The sequence below is a fragment of the Daldinia decipiens genome (genome assembly GCF_022478715.1).
Source record: "Daldinia decipiens strain CBS 113046 unplaced genomic scaffold F4813scaffold_1, whole genome shotgun sequence".
NCBI lineage: Eukaryota > Fungi > Ascomycota > Sordariomycetes > Xylariales > Hypoxylaceae > Daldinia > Daldinia decipiens.
The window spans coordinates 1,371,416-1,392,003 of record NW_026054544.1 but is presented as its reverse complement, the minus strand read 5'-3'; the positions used below and the strand labels follow the sequence as shown (position 1 = coordinate 1,392,003).

Sequence of the window (20,588 nt, the reverse complement as noted above, 5' to 3'; positions counted from 1 at the left end):
ACTGTTGTGACTGTCTTACAAGGACGCCCATCGTTCAAGCCGTTCAAGCCGTTCAAGCCGTTCATGCCGTTTAAGCAAGACGGCAGCTAATTGATCTTCGCGGGCTTACCTGTCAGAAATACGTCCAACTGAATCGGAATACATCCGAGATCGACTTGCATCATCGCGGCTGTTGCGACCGACCAATCAATATTAGCATCTCGCCGTAAATGGCAACCCTTCGGGATTCTTTAAGCGACGAACCGAAATTTAATCAATGTAATACACATTGGATATCCACAGGAAATGGGTCGGTGGAATAACAGTGGAATAACAGTGGAATAACAGTGGAATAACAGTGGAATAACAGTGGAATAACAGTGGAATAGATGACAACGTGAGAGTATATAGAAGAAATCAAAAGGTGATTAAAAAGGAAAGAAGAACTCCAAGGTTGCATCACTACCTAAGGTGCCTAACTAAAGTTTATTTTATGTAACTAAGTTGTATCACTCCGTGTTCAGACTACCTATGTACCTGGTCACCTACTGTTTAATTGAGATTACGCATTTAAGAATGTGTAGGTACCTAAGGTAATTATATACATTAGGTACCTACATATATCATATATATCCAGACGCGAATGTCGCTAAACTGGTACGATGATATATCCATGTAAAGCAAATAATCCATATTATTGAAATTAAGCAAACAAGCTCGCGAGAGCAGTATATGCCTTTCTATTCTATACCTTCTTTTGACCATTCCTACACTCGCGCCGGTTTCCAAGGGTATCCGAAAACAACATCATATAGTCGTACACCTCCGCTCTAAATGAGCCCATGTCCCCCTATTTTTTTCTCCATTTCTGCCATTTGTCGTCCCATTGCATATCTCTCATTACAGCCGTAACGTATATCCCCTTCTTTTAGAAGTCCTAAATACTTCTACATATCCCCCTAGCTCGATATATTACCACTCTAGCAGAACCGAACTATATTCCATAGCCAATCCAGGTAGGCGTGCCGCTTCGTAAAGTTAGGCCAGCATGAAACTAAATGCTACGTCGTAATTCGTCTAACTCCCGGGTCAATCATCGTCATCCGTACCGGCGCGAGATATAGACCGATGACGTTTCCGCGCCGTCGGTAGAATCGGTGGGTATCACAACCTGTTATGCAAATAATCGCCACGACCGAATGGAACGCCCCGTATATATTTCAAATCACAATCGATCCATCTTCCCCGGTACTGCTTCGCCGCGCATCCTATCCCTGTTAAAACATAGTCATGATCGAGAAGTGCGATGAGCACGACGACCCACTCCGGCGGGATTCGCGGCCGAGGAACTGGAAGGTTCGGCCTCTTCTTCATCTTCATAGAGATCGAGGCAATCCTCGATGACTGGTCCAGCTAGTTAGTAAACCGAGCATACGCACTGCGCGCGATATCACCGCCGGGTAGGAACGTACTAGCAACAATAGACTCTTCCCAGACGCCATATTCGTAGTCTACTAGACCGTGCCGATCGATACCGTCGCAGAGCCTCACGATCTCTTTCCCCATCTTTCTCAATCCATCTTCGCTAATCAGCGTTTGGCCTCGTTGAGGCGGCGCGCCAGACTCCATCATATCCTTTTGCTTTTGGAATAATGAGAGCCATGCATGGTTAAAATCCTGCCACATTTTGATACGGTCTCTGTAAAGATTTTCATCGTCCGCTGCGAGGCCTTCAACAGTTAAATTCACGAACTTCATCGCGCTATTCGATAAATGGACTCACCTAGTTCCACAACTTTGGAGAGCAACCATTCGGAAATGTTCAAGAGCGACTCGCTTGCAGCTTGTAGCACCCCGTTACGAATGTTGGTGAAAACCTCCCCCAAAGCAGTTTGGTATCGCGCATAGGCCTCACTCATCTCTGCCGTCTGTGAGTAGTCGGGTTCCTCTACAGCCGGCTCGGGCGTGCTCGATTGTGCCATGCCGCTCATTGGCGCTATCCCACTTGGATAGTTCTGGAGCATTGCACGTTGGGCAACTGGACTCTGCTGATATACTGCTGCTGATGTGCTTGAAGAACCGGCATGTGACTGTAAGCCAGTTGCTGCGGCCGCGTTGGTCGGTTCGCTCGGGAAATAGGGGTTGGACACGTCCGTTTGTATCATCTGCAGTGCTGCAGGTTGCCGTGACGGGAACTGTTGACTCGTATCGTAGACGGCACTTTGCGCGCTCGCTTGCGGCACGTTGTACATCATCGGCGGATTGTACGTACTGAAGCTCTGTGTTTGTCGAGCGTCTTGTCCGTATTCAGACTGGTATGGCATTGTATTCTGCTGCATGGCGGTGGAGAACGCTGCTGCCGGCTCTTGATAATATCCACTGTAGCTAGCCGTGCCTGCTATACCTCTAGATGCTGCAGGCGATGTATTGAGAGACGCGGGCCGATACCTGTCAGACCCGCTTGCGCCGTACGACCGTCCCTGTGCATTGGGATCGTGAATTGGGTACCTAGTATTAGAAGGGGCATTGACGGGCGGTTCGTTCGGCCTCCTCCGCCGCCCGTGATCGTCCATACCACGGGAGACGGGTCGCAAGACGCTTTAAGAGGCGAGTCTAACCGATGCGCCTCCGGCAGCGGGGCTATAGTCAGAAAAGAAGGGCCACTTTGGTTCGCTTAGGCCGTGGTACAGCCGGCCCGTTAGAGTCTCCCGAGAACCTCACCGCGTGCGAGTAGCGCGTGCGATAGGATCCGAAATATACGCTATTAGTAGAAACCGGCCGAGAGTAGTTTGTTGCGGTAGTGACAGAATACGCGGGGTCGGATAAAATTCTCACTTCAGGCTCCTAGACAGGGGAAGGGTCCGACCACAGTAGAAAGGAAGGCTGCCCTAAGCTACGAGACTTTCTCCTATCTTTTTTTTTTTCGGACGAAAACCCTAACGCGAGGGGCTAGTGAGTAGCGATATATATGATCTGGGCATGAAACAACGCGTTTTCCGGGAATGCGTCTCGAAGCGTTGCGTTTAATGGATGGAATACGACAGGACGAAAAGTTAGAGCTTGCTAGGGAAGACCGACTATGTATGAGATGCCGAAAGTTTGAATGCTGAAAAGTCTTCTTGATGCAAACACCGCCCAAGCATATGTCGGGTACCCCCAACCTAGGCCCTTACTGGGATGACGATGCCTCCGAGGTCCCAGATTTTTGAGTTCGTCCTTACCTAGTAGATGCCGACTATGTAGGAATTTGGGATGGAGTTTTCCACAAAAATCCCCAGTAGGTTATGGGAGGTTATTTGACTTGCCAGCTGTCGTCACTACGCGTGCCGGGAGGATCCCAGTATCTTTTGTAACCAACTTCTAAACCGACAAATGGTGACCTTGCCCAGCCCAATCGACTAGCAAGCCACACCAGGACCGGGGAGTAATACCTCAAATTCTTCAGCGGGTTTGAAAGATACCAGGTTAGATATCAAATTCGCCCGGACGTAACTAAGGTTTCTGGTTAGCTTACTCTCTTCGAGCCGCGAGCAGATAGCTTTGGAGTAGCTCGAGGCTAAGCCGAGATAAAATAAGATTGATCGTGGTCTGGGCAATTAAAGAGATAAACCAATGAATGAGTAAATATTGTAGTATTGTAATGAGGTCGTACGTGGATCTTTAAGGTAGGTATGGCAAGGGTGACCAGTAACAAGAATAGGGTCTATGCCCGAATAATGGAGTTAGGTATGCTGGTGTAAGTGAGAATAGAGTTGTTGACACCGGAGGATTTTAAAGGTGGCCAGGGATTTTCTACAGTATGTAGCAAGTACAATGCGGTGCAAGATTTTTCTTAGGACAGTAAGAAACTGACTTCCCGTTAGCCGGTAGGTACTTGCCTCATGATATAGGTATTATTAGGTGGATGTCGAGGAGTAAGGTCAAGAGGAACCGGTAGGTAGGTAGGTAGGAGGGAGTGGAGACCAAATTAGACTCTAGAGTAGACAGAACGGACAGAACGACAAGTTCGAATCCCTTTTTCGCATGCACGCATACACCCCATCAAAGCTGTGGGTATGTAATACAAGAGATCAGACGACGACCTTCCAATGAAAAACGGAATAGGGTCGAGTTTTAACTAGATTCCCCAAAACACATTAACGACCACCAACGCCTTAACTTGCGCCGTGCGTAAAAGTACCTGGGCCTGGGGCTTGCCTGGGCTTGCTAGGCAGGGCTTGTCTGGTTGCGACAGGGTCAACAAGATCTGCGCAGTGCGCACAGATAATCGAGAGCGGGTCCGAATGAATCCCCTTACCGATACCCCAAGGGTGTGCCTCTACGAGACATGACTGGTGATCTGTTCAATACCCTACCGGACTATGCCTGACCCTGCCTGACCCTGCCTGAAGCTGATAGGTAGGTACCTAGATAGATAGGTACCTAGATAGATACCTTGGTGGGAGGGTGAAGAGACCTAGTGCCCAGGTTGCAGAGCCGGAGAATAGACTTATTGGGTGGTACGGGGTAAGGTATATTGGCCAGGGGCATATAAGACAAACCCTTTTCCAGCCTCAACATATGTAGATAGATCTCTTAACTCGAAGGGTGTCACGGGTCACCGCGCATGTTCCTGGCGCAGATCAGCCTATCAGAAAACGGCCGCCAGATCTTAGGGCTCGTTTGTACGATAGTGTCTGGTTTGTACGAAGTTGATGTTGATATGGACATTAGGTACTGTATAGACATCCCCCCCCCCTAACAAACATCAGCTTTTGTTATGTGCCAAGAGATATGGTTTCCCAAGTGCCGTGCTGCAGCGAATGATTTAGGTACCTAGATAAGAAAGGGTAATTAAGACGGATTGCGTGAAGAGGAGGGGGGATAAATATTTGATTGCCTACCGAATAAAGGACATAATAGGTTAGATGTTAACTAGAGGTAACACGATGAGGTTTTGCTTTTCTCATTTGTGCGCCGAGTTTTCTGTTGTGTGGCTGATGCTGATTGAGAGATGATTCCTTATTCTGCACGGATCGGTCATTTTAGAACCTACCATGAAGCAGGCATTCATCATTCACCATTCATCATGTCATGCGAAGATAACTGTAACGACAGCTGTCTTTCGCTGCGTCCACCAATGACATATCAATCCAGTTTGTATGCTTAATAAGAACATTGAATGAGGAGATCGGCTCGAGGAAACGTATACAATCTAGGTTAATACAGTTCAAACAAAATTACCTAACCTTTACAAATATATATACTTGATCCATGTACTAATTATTAGGTAATTTCGCCACATCTACATACATATGTAGGTACCTACCTATGTAAGCAGACATCATACAGCATGGAATTGTGGAATTGGGGAATTGTCCCTAGGAAGGAAGGAGACGCTGACTCTGGGAATATGAGACCCGGTGCTTTCCGGTTTCTGTATGCGTACATGGAATTATACTTGTTGCCTTCTGTCATTTTGTGTCTTATAAATGTTGATCATATTGATACTAGCTTTGGCCCCCATCTCCCAAATTTCTGTCAGGTCGCGAACGACTCGTCTACCGCTTGGTTTTTAAGACATCAATTTCCAAAATAACCCATATTTTTACACGCCCCGACTAGGTAATTAGAATTTGATGTGATATCCATTGTATTGGTATGTTCTACATACCTATTTAGTCAAAGATCTAGAACGCGCCACTAAATGATCTAATTGTCTGTCATGAGTTCATGATGAGAGCTGATTCAATTCCCTGGGGAAAAGAAGCCGGTGAGTACCTATGAAATCGGACCACATACCCGAATACCTAGACCAAGAGGCCAACAAAAGTATATTTCTTTCCAAGTAATTATCTCGATACCGTCGACTATTGGCCGATATAAAAACGAAGTATGAGAGGCTATACAATTGACCTTGGCGATGAATTGGCTGAATACCTAGGTAGGTACCTATTTATGTGGCCGAGGTATACATTTCTAACCTAGCCTGCTTACAGCACCTATTACAGCACCTATTACAAGCTAACTATAAGTCAATTGATGCCCGACACTTTGCTAGACCGTCTCGTGGTGGTTCTGCCGTGCTCACTACATGAGTAGCTAACAGGCCATTGAACAGGCCATTGATGTTTACGAATCTTTACGAACAAGAACCGAGGTAGACCAACATTGTCTGCAAAGTGCGTGTTTTGGGAGTAAGTTACTTCCATTATTACCTAGTATGTGCTGAGAATAGGGCACGGCAGTACGGGGTTCCTATTAGGCCGCAAGGAGGCCTTCTAGCAAGAAATGGCGAATGTCTGGTCGTTTAAATAAGATCCTTGAACCTTGTTGGAGACAGGGGCGTTGGGATGTCGTCAAAGAACGACAAGGGTACGTCTGACATTATCCCGGAGTCAGCCGGGGTGTTACATCAACCCAATCCGCTGCCATCAATTCTCAGATCTCTTTTGCTCCTGGCAAGCATGTCAACCGCTAAGTTTATTATAGCATATATTACACGCATTATAGCAGAGACACTAATAACATTGGCACGCTAAGGTTGCGGTAGTTATTGGTATGCGGATAGCTCGTCAAGAGGGTCAAGAGGCTTTTTAGCTTAGAGCTTGAGCGAACAGTTCGGCAGTCGCCTTGGCGGGATACGGGATACTGGTCGGTCGTGCTAACACATACATACATACATACCTATGTACCTAACGACCTAAATACTTGATATTCAATGTGTACCTACCTAACCTACCTAGGTAGTTATGTTTACTTCATGTTTACTTCTAGCCTGCCTCTAGGTCGGTGTATCACTAAGATAAATGATAGGTACGGGATATTTGTGAGCTAGAATCCCCCGCATGTAATACACACATGAGGCAGATGATAGGCCTAGCTCGAGGTATGAAATTGACTCTTCTTTAGTGTACTATGTACAAGAAATCACCCCATTTTTATGGGCTTGGGCTTTCCAACCTGGTTGTTGACTAGCGCAGGTTCCCGAGAATTCGAAAAGAATACATAGAAACTAGGCGCTGGAGGACCCACACGAGCTTTGGTCCCTCTACGATACGTACCTAGGTAGTTAGACCTTCTCCAATGGATCGCTATAGTCGTTGTACCATACCTACATTATAGTCGCTGTGCGTTATAGTCGCGGTACATGGCTTGCTACGTAGTCCCCTACTAAATCTTAGGAGGTAGTAAGTACCTTGTGGCTTCACAAAGATACGTTTGGATGTTTTGGATGCTTTGGATGCCGTTGATACATCGGCGACACCGACTCTCCTATAACAAATTAACCCTATGTTCGCTAGCTGCTTTTCCAACTAAACGATCTGCAGTATGCTATACCAGTTTTTCTTAGTCTTGGCATATTTCGAGGTTAGCCAACTCGGTTAGGGCGGTTTAGGTGGCCGGCGATATCTCTTCCAATACCGGATCGTCTGAGTAAAGCCTAAATTGCGCGACATAGGTGCTTACAGATAGGGCATCAAAACAGGAAAGATCAGCAATATAAAGTGACTAATGTTACAGTATTGGATGCTGTGTGGTTTGGCACTCTCAGCCTCATCCGGACCAAATGAGGCTTGCACCGTTTCTCCGCAGAAACACTACTTCTCGTATTGGGTCACGGCTAGAGTCAGGTCACGCTGATTCACGTTTATCTTGCTTCAATAACCAGACACGTAGTCGGATGGCTAAGACGTGTCACGTTTATTAATACGGGATCGGTCGAATTCAGAGTCAAATTTCTGTGAGATGACCAGCATGCTACCTAATGTATACCTACTGTAGATGTCTCAGGTAACCATATCCTCATCGTCTACGGGATTAACTTATAGGCTCAATTTATTACTCGCCTCGTTGCGAATACGTAAGTCGCTAGCAGGGGATCCAAGACTTCAGCTCATGTCTTTCAACTAACGTAGGCGGCGTACAGCTAATACTACCTATGTATATGCTCAAAAACCAATCATGATCTTATTAATCTATATTTCCTACATAAAAGGTAGCTTTGCTAGACAGACAACCCCCCTTCTAGAAGGATTCTGCGTCTGCCATTGTCTGAAGCTAGTCGATATTTGGCATAGTCGCTCTTCTCGGTTTCTGGAAGGAATACATATTACTTAATGCTTATGCTATATGAAATGCTTGATATGTCGTCTGTGCTTAATATCTACAGGGTATCTACGCATCGTACTTTTAAAGATGGCGACGGTGCTACGCGTCTTTGCACCTGGAGTTTTTCAACTTTGGCTTCTAGAAATACCTCACGAGCCATGCTACGTTGATTTCAGGGCTATTTTCATTTAGTTGGATTTGAAGTTTCATTGATCACCGTCGTTGTATTACGCGGAATCCATACACAACATAACGCCGATCCTACAGCCACCCGTCATACATGATATAACACAACCCGAATACCCGGTTACTCGACTCATGTTTAGTCTAATTAGTATCTCTGGACTCTGATTGGCCGACTAATATAAGTAAGGGGGGGTTCGCGTTGGCGAGGCTCATTTACAAAGTAGCCTTAAGACCAACTTCGATCTAAATAGCGAGCGAATCACAAGACATCTCAATCTTAGTTGTTTTGTTACTCCTGTTGTTGGCATCTCATATACATTCCACATACGAAGCAGATACGTAATGATACAGTAACCCTTGTACACATAGTCCACTATTTGGGTAACACTATTTGGGTAATATGGGCCACGATGCAGCCTAGACTTATGCCAGTAAGGCTGATAGGCATTCGTCTGCTCGAAAGTCCCGCAGAAAAGCGATCCACGAGTCCCACTGCAAAATACCATATCTGACTTGTTCTATCGCTTGACCCAGGCGGGCATCTTTCTCGCCTTGACATGACCAGGCTTCTTCCTTTCGACTACCCTCGGATCACGAGTGAGACAACCGGCTTGATAGATCATGTTAGAAAGGCACCAGACCGAAATTTGTATAGATTTTGTTTTGACTTACCTTTTTTAAGGGGTGTTTTCAATGCCGGCTCGTGAACGGCCAAGGCCTTAGAAACAGCCATTGCAAGCGCTTCGGCCTGTCCAGTAGTTCCACCACCCTCTACAAGAGCCCAGACGTTGTACTTGTCCATTCTGTCCATTACCTTTAGTCCCCAGAGTGCGCTTTCCCGGTCGTGGACTCTTCCGAATGCATCATTAAGGGTCTTTCCGTTAACAAGGACTTCTCCTGTTCCCTGCACAAGCCACGCTCGCGCAACTGAAGATTTCCGCCTCCCAACACCATGCGACCTGCCAAACCTATCGATCGGAATTACTTTTGCTCGGTTGAGATAGAAGTTGATGTCTCGTTTGAACGGTCGGAGACCCTGCTGGACCTCCTCCGGCATTAAATCGGGGTGAATTTGATTTAACCTCTTGGCCAACCCAATACAGGCTGCGTAATCTCTTGCTTTCACTGCTTCACCAACTGCCAAACGGTATTGCTCCTTTGTCTTCCATGCCACCCGTGGCGCTTGGCCAGGAGGGAGAAAAGGAAGCCGCCCGTATTTCCGCGAGAGGTCCTGAATTAGGACGAAACTATCGTTGAATTGCGTATGTCGCGAGAAGTAGGAAGGTGAAAGCGGCATAGGACGAACATGCGCTACATCTATTTCGGCTGCATCAGGGCTTCGTGCAATAGCCGCCTCTAATCGACTAAATGCATCGTCTTGGCGAGCCGTAGTCGTCGTTGTGAATGTTCGGTGTGTTTCCGAGCTCATACAAGCGTTTATAGATGCCGAGAGACTCGGCTGTCGGGTCGCTGTCGCCCGGAGATCTCTAAGACAGCGAAGGCCATATCTTAGAGAGGACATTGTACCTATCGTATCCTCGTCATGACCTTACGCCTACTAAATCGATCGATCGATAGGCCGGAATGTTGGGCGTGTTATAGGTGCGATACGCTGTATGTTGATGGAGACTTGGTTGCATCAATTGAAGCACTTTTTCAAATGCAATGACCGAATTCAATTGGACTGGACGGTGTATTAGATATTCCGATTACCGACCATTTGATAGCGTGCAGGTGAGAAGGCGGGGTTCGAAGGTGCAATTCAAATTGTTTCGACCAAACACTAAAGTGGGGTGTTAGTGCCTGATGGAAATTTGAATTAAGCCAGAGCAAAATTGCCCCGCCTCCTACTTTTGCCAGAGTAGAAAAAAAAATCTGTGACTCCCAAGTTACCTAACTTTCAACTTTCCCTCTTCTCATCTTCTACTCGACAAGCACCAGATCCCAAAATCACCATGGCGCCATTCGGAAAGATCTTTACCAAGGAGGTACGTAGCAATAACTAAAACTGTCTTTTCTTATTCTTCTGCGTAAATGCTGACATTTATCCGTCACGCAGCTCAACCCCCGCTCTACCGCGATCCTCGCGGTTGCGAAGGCCAACGGGTTGGACCTGGATATCGTTGAGGCCGACACGGTCAACCCGTCTCCTGAGTTCCTCAAGGCGAACCCCCTCGCCAAGATCCCTACCTTCGTTGGCAGCGATGGCTACACCTTGACTGAGTGTATGGCCATTGCCATCTACAGTATGTACTTGATACTTCCTAGATTGAATTCGTATTTCCAACACCTCTACCGACGGCATCAAATGATGACCTAGACATTATTCTAACAGTTATCCCTATCTGAAAATCTCTGTTGATCATGGTTCTACTTTCTGACATTGCCTTTTCATTATTGCTTATTCACGCTTAAAATGATGTGGGAGTTTACTAATTTCTCATTGCTCAGTCACTTCTCAGAACGAGAAGACTACCCTCCTTGGCAAGACTAAGCAAGAGTAAGTCATAATCCAATAGTAATACTTATAGAATCACGCACTGACATCGTATAGCTATGCTTCCATTCTGAAGTGGACGTCATACTTCAACACCGAGGTCCTTCCTAAGCTCGCTGGTTGGTACCGCCCTCTTTTGGGCTTCGAGCCCTACAACAAGAAGGGTGTTGAAGATGCCGCCAAGAACTCGGAGAAGGTCATCTCCGTTGTCGAAGAGCACCTTCTACACAATACCTACCTTGTTGGTGAGCGCATCACCCTTGCTGATCTGTTTGCTGCTGGTATCATCTCGCGCGGCTTCCAGTTCTTTTTCGACAAGAAGTGGCGTTCTGAGCACCCCAACGTTGCTCGATGGTATGAGACTGTCTACAACCAGCCCATCTACGCCGATGTCTCTAAGCCTCTTGAGCTTCTTGACGCCCCCAAGTTAACCAATGTCGCTCCCAAGAAGACCGAGCAGGCCAAGCCCAAGGCTCCCAAGGCTGCCCCAAAACCCGCAGAGGAAGAGGAGCCTGCGCCTGCTCCCAAGCCTAAGCACCCTCTTGAGGCGCTTCCGCGATCAGAGTTCGCTCTTGACGACTTCAAGCGCTTCTACTCGAACAATGACGAGGACGTTTCCCTGAAGTGGTTCTGGGAGAACGTTCCTTTCACCGACTACTCCATCTGGAAGGTAAAGTACAAGTACAACGATGAGTTGACTTTGACTTTCATGTCCAACAACTTGATTGGTGGATTCAACACCCGTCTTGAGGGCTCTCGCAAGTACCTCTTCGGCTGTGCTTCCGTGTACGGCGAGGACAACGACTCGGTCATCGAAGGCGCCTTTGTCATCCGAGGTGATGAATATCTCCCTGTCTTTGACGTCGCTCCCGACTACGAGAGCTACGAGTTCACCAAGCTGGACCCCACCAACCCTGAGGACAAGGCCTTTGTCGAATCCATGTGGACATGGAACAAGCCTGTCATCCACAACGACAAGGAGTACAAGCACGCTACCGGCAAGGTCTTCAAATAAGCTAATGTTACATTGTTATGAGGATGGATGGTTATGAGCTAACGAGTTTATGCAAAAGGGGGCCGGGTTAAGGTTAGGGACAATGAATACCAAACCCGAAGAGGTTAAGCTTATAAGTAGCAACAGGTTTCTATGTAGTACCTGAAATATGCTAGTCGTCAAACCATTCTATGTCTTTAGAAGTGTCGTGCATGTCCTAAGTTTTATAAAGCGGGGAAACCAAACGCTTTATTTTAGTAACTGGACAAAGGAATTCGGCTAGCTAATATATCCGCAAGAAAGAGATGCACATTTATTGAAAGAGCCTTTATAGCTTATCTGGTAAGTTGCCTATACTATGACTACTATATAACTTCAGGTCAGTTCACTTTGCCTAGACTATTTATTTGCAACCTACAACATCTGAATCAAATTCTCTAAAATCTTACAACCTACACTTTATTAGTTTACATTATCACGATTAAAGATTCTATAATTATGAAGGGCGCTCCAAGAACTCATCACACCCGAAACCGGGATGAAGTCGGCCTCATCCTCACTAGCCCCGACAGTCAACCTACATTGTGCTCTGTCATGTAACATGACAACCTTTTATAAGGACAAGTAAAATAGAGTCGGAACTTAGCAGAATAAAAGGGGGGGATTAAGTACTGAGAAGTAAGTACGAGTAATGATGGAAGGGGAGGGCTATGTAGTTAGGACCGGCCTACGGGGGAATGACTCTTGATGGGTTGGTTAGGGTATCGTTTAATGAGTAGTGAATTTACGTTTTTCGTATTATGTCGTATATAATTACTTTTTGAGTATAATTGATTATACGAGTGATACGGGGGATTTGTATGGAAGCTTGCGAGTTATTTATTCATGTGCTTTACGTATCTTCCCCTTTGCCATTGTGTTACCTAGCTTTCATGGTGTGATATAGTTATATAAAACGACAAAACTAAGACGTGAATGGTTCGTATACTATTGTACGGATATCATATTTCAGACTTTACTCTCTCTCGGCCATGGATGGGTCAAACTACATTAGTATTATAAGCAAGCTTAACTTCTAACACGACGAGCCTTTGGTCCTTTCGCTTCTTTCACTCTATTCCGGCTACAATCTACCTAACCTAGGTAGCGAATGATACATAGGGGTTGGAAACTTCAGGCCCTCATACGGCGTTCTCGTTATCTCGCCTAAGGCCCGTATGCCGGGAGCCAAGAGCGTCAATATATGCCCCAATAGTAACTACCACTTCCACGTACGACCATAGGATCTGGAAAATTCGGGATCCCGTCCGCTCTCCCCTAGTACCGCCAGACTAGTAGTAGTTGGGTAGGTGACGACCAGCGAATCCCCGGTGTTGTACGTTTTTTCTTCTTTTTTGCCCTCCGATTTTTGCCTTCTCTCCCCTCCCCCCCCGTAATATTCTCCTTATTTTTACATTTTTCCCCTTTTCTCTAACTAGCATATTTATCTTAGCTTTACCGCTTTCTTGAATTTTTGATTTGGCGTTGGTATTGATGTTGCGCTTCTAGAGAGTCGTGTTAAGGGATAAGTGGGTTAGGGGTAGATTCAGGGGTAGATTGACTAGGATTGAGTATATAAGAGGTACACAGTGCCCTTGGGAGAGGATAAAAGGCTAGGTGTCAATAGTACAATTCAACTATCCTGATATTTACTATATGTAAGACACTAATCAAGGGTTCTCTCTGATAAGCTGGCCTTGTTAGCCCCTATTTCACTACGTTACACTTGGCTGCTTTACTTAGGGCTACTCCGGCGCTTATTGGAGTATTATCAGATAACTTATTATATTTTAAGAGTATAAATCTCCGTAACGTAGCTATTTATCTCACAGGATGCCAAAGAGCCATGAATCATCGCCCGTGTTTCTCTACTAACCCTTAACCACTATGCTTGTACGGGGTATTTTAATACCTCACCATTGGCCTCTTTAACGTATTAAGGAAGCTTTGATCAAGAATAATATAACTACCAGCTATCAACTAACACAAACCGGCTCTATGAACCCCTCCAGATTTCCTATGTAGGAACTGATCGAGATCACTGAAGGATTCTACTTCTATAATAGCTTTCATCCATATCGAGTGGCAACCCTGGAAAAATAACTTGCGCAGGTATATTATAGAACTATACTGAAGACATAGCCTTTAAATATACCAACTTTGCGGCGGAAGGTTAAATATAGATTACCCGTCGGCATATCCGTCATAGCCCTCTGGGTCGGGGCGCGCTAAGATACCTTCTACCCATACACTACTTCTCGACTTCAACGCTAACGAGCTGTCGTCTACCTCGCATATGAGATCGCTAAAAACCTCGCGTTCGACATGAACTTCCACAGACTGAATGTTTGTGATATCCATACGGATCATAGTAGTAGGAAGATGTTCTTGCTTATGTCGCTTATAGTAGTACACCGATGTGCCCTCGAAGGAAAACTCCACAAAAAACAACCGGATAGCACTACTGGGCGAACCTATATATCTCACTGGCCATACATAGTCGACTGACTCCCTCACGATATCGATGCCCCTTTCTTCCGCAAGTGTGGGTCGTGGGTATGGGTTGGTATCAGGGAATTCTGGCCAACTCGGTAAGAACCCAGGAGAGACTATGAGGAAGAGATATTGTAAATTAATAAGCTTATCTTTGATGTAGTGGACGGTTTGTATCCACTGGCTAAAATCGGGATAGTACATGTGAATCTCTAGTGATCGGAGATTGTGTAGTGCGTAGCTAGAGATGAAACTGGTAAAATATTCGACTGTTGCCTTTTCAAATTCGGGGAATATAGAGTAATCGTAATTGATAGTGATATGATTCATAGAGAAGAATACATTCTGTGCTGCTGCATAAAATTCCTTGCTGACTAGGAACAATGGTATCGGAGGCTGCCAACAACGGCAACGTGGTGAATAAGAGGCATGTCGTACACTGCAAAAGCAACCTGTAATGCAAGCATATTTGCCCTCCAATTTTCTCCCACAAGTTTGGAACTGGCAGGCATAATGGGTACAGTTGCTACACCTCCGATGCGGGCATGATACTCGGCACTGATCTCTATCACCAGTGCATGCTCTGTGAGCATTAGGGTGGCATGTATGAAACGGAGGCTCGTGCGGTTCTTCACAAGAATAAGTTTCGAGATGGTACTTATCAGATGAGATCCATTGAACATGGCTTAAAGGCGTAACTAGATCGGTATACTTTAATATCTCTAGCTGAATCTCCAGTGGAAGTCGTAGAAAAGGAAAGCTCTCGGGTGGCTGCTCGACTGGCTGCTGTCCTAGGGCGTCTAGGGCAGCCTTTCGGGCTATATCTTGAAGTTGGCTATCTGGCTTATGGCTGAGTCGGATCTCGCAGCTGGACAAGGTAGGCAAGTAACGAAGGGGTTTCACAGCAAGACATGCTGTCTCTTCATCAGCCACGTCGCAAATCAGGCCGAGCTTGAAGTTTTGAGGTTTTATTTGCGAACTGATAAATCGTACCGCATTTTCCCATCTTTCAAGTAGAGAACGGTGATCGGGGATGGTGCTGACTATTGGTTTGATATTGCTGAGACTTTTTGAATACCCGCCGCAACAATCCCTGGGGTAGATAGCGTTCGGGGAGAACTTTAAAGATGACAGAGACGATATGAAAGAGGTAGGAAGCTGATATAAGGACTGCGGATCTTTTATGCAGAAATAATTGGTGGAGAACAGTAGATGAGATACCTCTTTGTAGATAGCTCGACAGGTGATAAGTAGGTTGAGAGAAAACGTAAGGTCAGGTACGTCTTCGTAGTCCTTTGGTCTCATACGTAGACGAATTCCCCTACGTTCTTCGTGGCTCATGTGGATATTAGTGTTGGTGACTAGGCCAGCTGCGCAGTAAATTCGACGTCGAATGGTGGCAGGGATATCTAGAAATGATCGCGGTGTAGCTTGTTCCATTTTGATACGCGTAGAAAGCAGAGGAGGAGGTCGTGTTGAATGGATGGTAAATAAGATGAGGTAAGATGAGGTGAGATGAGTTATGAGTGTTGTACAAAGTATTGTATTGAAGTAGAGTTGAGAGTTTTCTTCTTACGTCAGGTGTAGTTGACGTAGTTGACGTAGTTGCCGAATTTGTGGGTGTTGGTTACCAAAAACTTAAGGTACCTTGTTTGTTCCTTCCAACTATAGCACGTGTCGTTGAAAAGCGGCACGACTGCCTTTTCTAACTCTATTGGTAATAAGCTGCTTATAGTTTCCTTTCGGCCCCATGAGTCAAATTGAAAGATCGTCAAATCTTTAGTATGTCGAAAATCTGTTGGAGTGACAAGGGTTCTCTACAGATTACGTAATGAAAAGGAATAACAAAATCCTAGGTTAACAGAATCCTTTGTTGGTAAGCTCATCTTCAGCCTCAACCGTAAGTTATACATGATCTTCTAGCCACAATCACTATATGGGAGTTTATTGGTTTAAGTGATATTATAATTACATGATCTACCATGATCTACGACTGCCTTGACTTTTATTAAATACGAAATATCTTCTAACCGTTACATTAATACTAAAAATATATCCAACGACTGCTGTATTGTGCAATGCCGCGTGGTACCTAATTGCTTTAAATAGGTTATACTTATAACTAACAACGACTATTGATAATTTTGTTGCTAACATGCCGTACCTCGTGTCAAAAGGATTAGGCTAACGGAGTGTTGAATATCCATCCAACAATAGTTTATGTGTGTAACTAGGGAGTTTGTATAAGATATATAACTCGTGGAAGAACTCGGTAGAATGAGAGAAGACAGAGTTCTGCATCCTGATCGACCTCCTATATCTATATCTAAGTTATATAATTGTTTGACAGTTCTTATCATGTATATTATTGCCTCTTTGATCAACATCTGCTGGTTCGCCAGCGTGACCAGGGCTGTATCTCGTTATATGCCCCCAGCTGATGGACAGCGTGCAATGGAATTATTTACAACTGACCGTGGTTATTCTGGCACCTCTGATGGAAAGACATGGCACGCCTCGTACAAAGAGGAAGGATTCGACGAGATGAATATGGAAATATTGCACAGAATAGCCAGCGCGCACTTCAATTGGCTATTGGCCCAGCAAGGGCAATATAGAATCACCAATCAACTTGGTGGTTGCCTTATATCCGCCTTATGGACACCTGATACCAATTCGGTTTATGTATCGACTAAGGCAAGAGGTCCGTATTGGGGGGCAATGCTTAATAATAAAGAAACAGCCCCAGTTTGGCGTGCCCGGACCGAAAACTGGAAGAAGAATGGAAAAAGGGATTTTCATGTCGAAGACGCTACCTACCATTGGTTCGAAGAAGTTAGGAAGAGCGCTGGCGATCCTATCTGGCCTCTTCTGCGCAGCAGTACAGCAGCAGAGACGAAATACCCCGAAGGGTCTATGATAGCTACCTGGGGCTTTCACGGTCAAGAGGCTCAAGATAATCCGGCTATAAAGAATACCGGACGTCCAATAAGTCTGTGCAGCATCAGGGACCAGAGAGGGGTGACCTGTCAACAGATGGCGGACGATCTCGGCGTAAAATACGAGGCAGTTACCAATCAACCACCAGCAGAGCAGGCTATAGACAGTAGTCCTCCCGACGGGGACGAAATTTCCAATGATCCATGTGGTAGCAATGCTGCCAAAAGAGATAATAGTGGTTTTCTTCCTAGATATAGGAAGAGAGATGCAGCAAGTGAATGCTCCATTAGCGAAAATATACCCACATCACTTGTTATATCTACCGTCACAGGTTTACCCTCGCCAGCAAGCTCTTACGATAAAGGTCCGTCTACAAGCTCTCGTCCCATGACGACACCCCCGCCGCCACCAAAGCCGTCATGTGTTATGCAGGATATGGACCCTGGTCTAGGAATAACTGCTCCAGGATGTATCTGCGAAGGCTCAACAACGCTTCCGCTACTTACCCTTCCGTCGGTATCTGTGTATACCCAGAGTTGTGACTACACTGCTCTACCAACCAAGACCTTGCCAAACCCCATCAGCATCACGACCCAGACGTGGACTGTTGGTTGCCAAGCATGTACTGGCGTTGGCGGGGCTGAGGTTCCCGCCGCTGCTACCTGTACTTCAGTTCCGTCCTGTACAGTTACTCCTTTAGCTCAGTCATTCGGTGTCCTTTTATCCAACACGTCTGTCCCCGTCGGCGATGCGGACGATAAGAACGGAGGCAAGGACCTCAGACAGAATCTTTACAGCCAGCTTCACCCATTGTGTCCCGATAACTCAAACATATGCGACTATACCAAGGGCGCCGAAATCAAGAACATGGGAACTGTGGTATCCGACGGAGATGCTTATCTGACACTCCAAGCCAAGATCATAGGAAGCCAATAGTGAGTTGACCCCAGTCATCGCTACTTTCATGTATCGCTAATAACTTGCTCCATCAAATAGCAATAGCACAGACACCCGAGAACGCCTACTCGCTGCGGCCGTAGCTAGTTGGGAACGAGCTGCTTCGCAATCCTGTAAAGAAGTCGAGTATAAGTCTGACGCGGATCCCACCGAGTCAGGCTGCGGAAGCGGGCCGATTCTCGACGGACGAAGCCCCTTTCTATCAGAAGACGAAGGCAAGTCTCTAGATAGACGCATTCTAGACGGTCCACCACCCGAAACGGTTTGCAGCTATAGAGGACGCCTCTGCGCAGGGCCGGAAGTTGTTAGTAAGTATTAGCCCCAAGCGGTGAAAACTCACTCCCCGTCACCCCTCCTATATCCTACGGGGAGTATGCGAATTTGGCACGCTAACCTCCATCAACAGCTGCTATAATGGGCACCTCCGAGAATCCATACATGAACCACATGCAAATCAAGTTCGAGCTCGTCTCCGACAATAAGGACTCGGCTTTTGCAGAGTTTGTATGCCACCTGGTTATCGACGCTATCTCGGACCTGAGTATGGCTGTGATGCCGGAGCTGGCGCCGGCAGAGCTTTTCGAACAACTGGAGCTGGAGTCGTTGTGTGAGTGAGAGAGGATTGGTGGATAGAAGGTTGGATTTGAGTTGGAATATGTTTGAGATCTGTTAGATATGTTTTTCAATGATATTTCTTTGTTTTGCATTATTTAGAACGTGATAATTATACTCATTCTGTCGGGGTATAAGTGAGCTAAGGGCAGATCTACTAGGTCTGGGTAGAAAGGCAGGTGTTAATAGTTTAATACTACTATCCTAATATCCACTTTATATATGATACAAATCAAGGGTCTTCCTCTCTGACACATTCACGACTACACGACAAATTAAGGTCTACCTGCTCAAGCTAAGAATGTTATGAGTACGAAAGTTGTAGAAGGTGTACCTGACCACTTATATAAATGTACCCGTTTTTGTAGAGGGTCCTCGGAAAACAAGATGTCGTGAAACGGTCTATTGGTGGCTAGCTAGCTAGTTGTTGACGTGAAAAGAAAACTCAGTCAAGACTGTTAATCCTGGTATTTGGGATACATAGCATCACCCGCTCTCATCATCCGGCTAACCGACCGTAGCTTGGTTTCTTCTTCCTTGGGAGCATCGTCTCAAGCACTAGGTTGCGATAACAAGGTCTTCAACTCTTCAGCAGCCTTCTGTATGCTCGGGGTATGCTCTGCTTCCCAAGCCTTCACGGTCTCATCTCCCAGTTTCCCTGTGCCTATGATGCCGAATAAGTCTGGCTTAGCAAAAGCTAGTTGAGGCCGCGTTTCGACAACTTTGAGGCCCATGTTGGTAAGAACACCCTTAGCCTGCTCACTGGCGTTGACGCCACCTCCACCACCGTAGCTGACGATGGCAACCGGCTTTCCCTTCCACTCGTGGAGTAAGTAGTCGATGGCATTCTTGGTGCCTCCAGCCATCGAGTAGTTGTACTCGGGGATGACGAGGACATAGCCATCGTACTTGATTATCTCAGCGCTCCAGGCCTTGGAATGCTCATATTCGAAAGAGGCCTGCTCGGGCACCACTGCCAGTAGTGTTAGGTCGAGTTCCCAAAAGAGGTTATAAGCCATTCCTGTATATTCTTCGAGGCTGCATGGCAATGTAATAAGGAGAGCAGGGAAAATGCTACATGTAAGAGCCTAGGTACTTACTGATGGGAGCTACTTTTTCGTTATAGACGGGGAGGTTAAACTTGACGACGTCTACATCGGTAACGGATATGCCGTCCGCTGCTAGAGGCTTCTCGATAATATTCCGGACGAAACTGGCTACATTGGGTCCGACCCGGGTACCCCGGGTGCTCATCGTAATAACAGCGACTGATTTCGGAGCCATCTTGAGTTTATTTTTGACGTCAGGCCGAGAGAGAAGGGGGGAAGAGGAAGAGGAAGAGGGAGAGATGTCTACGGAAAAAAGTAAGATCTAGAAGGAGGATGGGCGTGGTGTTTTAAATACGATATCTTTCACCCTAGGGCATGCACGTCTCAAGGTTCTATCCGGCTTCGGGTCCTTTAACTATTGTTGAGCTATGGTCCCTTATATATATATAAGGTATCAATGCAGGACGTCGCAACATTATAACCCGGTGTTAGAGCATATGCAGTGCTCGCAGCTCGGATGTGTGACAAGTCCGCCCCGGCACCGGGGTATTGGATTTGTAAGGAGGATTGTAGCTCGAAAAATGATATCGTAAGCTACCTAAATACGTGATGGGATGGGAAATAAGCTATGAATTTTTGTCTGTTTCCTATTACGGAATATTCTAGAGGCTAGTCGAATTATCGGATCCTTCTTTCAACTACTCTGCTGCCTACTTCGCTGCTTCGCTGCTTTACTACTACGCTGGAGTTT

At 46.1% G+C, this 20,588-nt stretch overlaps 6 protein-coding genes across 6 annotated transcripts; 2 read left to right on the top strand and 4 right to left on the bottom strand.

Annotated features, from left to right (window-relative positions):
• Positions 1-1,267: 1,267 nt before the first annotated feature.
• On the bottom strand, positions 1,268-2,552 carry F4813DRAFT_384530 (uncharacterized protein; the record flags this gene model as incomplete). The annotated part of the gene is made up of 3 exons (XM_049246098.1): positions 1,268-1,383; positions 1,452-1,709; positions 1,763-2,552. The coding sequence occupies 3 exons, from the start codon at positions 2,550-2,552 to the stop codon at positions 1,268-1,270; spliced, it is 1,164 nt and encodes a 387-aa protein (XP_049104921.1).
• Positions 2,553-8,549: 5,997 nt separating this feature from the next.
• Positions 8,550-9,948, bottom strand: F4813DRAFT_342456 (37S ribosomal protein S9). Its single transcript, XM_049241418.1, has 2 exons — positions 8,929-9,948; positions 8,550-8,866 (listed from the first exon to the last, which is right to left on the bottom strand). Exons 1-2 carry the CDS (start codon positions 9,776-9,778, stop codon positions 8,775-8,777), a joined length of 942 nt encoding a protein of 313 aa, XP_049104920.1. The 5' UTR covers positions 9,779-9,948; the 3' UTR covers positions 8,550-8,774.
• Positions 9,949-10,038: 90 nt separating this feature from the next.
• On the top strand, positions 10,039-12,129 carry F4813DRAFT_342455 (eEF1-gamma domain-containing protein). The gene is made up of 4 exons (XM_049241417.1): positions 10,039-10,244; positions 10,316-10,502; positions 10,708-10,756; positions 10,811-12,129. The coding sequence occupies exons 1-4, from the start codon at positions 10,212-10,214 to the stop codon at positions 11,766-11,768; spliced, it is 1,227 nt and encodes a 408-aa protein (XP_049104919.1). The 5' UTR covers positions 10,039-10,211; the 3' UTR covers positions 11,769-12,129.
• A 1,427-nt stretch (positions 12,130-13,556) lies between these two features.
• On the bottom strand, positions 13,557-16,023 carry F4813DRAFT_342452 (uncharacterized protein). The gene has a single exon (XM_049241416.1). The coding sequence runs from the start codon at positions 15,717-15,719 to the stop codon at positions 13,971-13,973; it is 1,749 nt and encodes a 582-aa protein (XP_049104918.1). The 5' UTR covers positions 15,720-16,023; the 3' UTR covers positions 13,557-13,970.
• Positions 16,024-16,637: 614 nt separating this feature from the next.
• Positions 16,638-18,965, top strand: F4813DRAFT_395003 (uncharacterized protein; the record flags this gene model as incomplete). The annotated part of the gene is made up of 3 exons (XM_049247647.1): positions 16,638-18,154; positions 18,216-18,484; positions 18,583-18,965. The coding sequence occupies 3 exons, from the start codon at positions 16,638-16,640 to the stop codon at positions 18,789-18,791; spliced, it is 1,995 nt and encodes a 664-aa protein (XP_049104917.1). The 3' UTR covers positions 18,792-18,965.
• Positions 18,966-19,176: 211 nt separating this feature from the next.
• On the bottom strand, positions 19,177-20,268 carry F4813DRAFT_342449 (NADPH-dependent FMN reductase family protein). The gene is made up of 2 exons (XM_049241415.1): positions 19,889-20,268; positions 19,177-19,761 (listed from the first exon to the last, which is right to left on the bottom strand). Exons 1-2 carry the CDS (start codon positions 20,070-20,072, stop codon positions 19,340-19,342), a joined length of 606 nt encoding a protein of 201 aa, XP_049104916.1. The 5' UTR covers positions 20,073-20,268; the 3' UTR covers positions 19,177-19,339.
• Between the last annotated feature and the right edge of the window lie 320 nt (positions 20,269-20,588).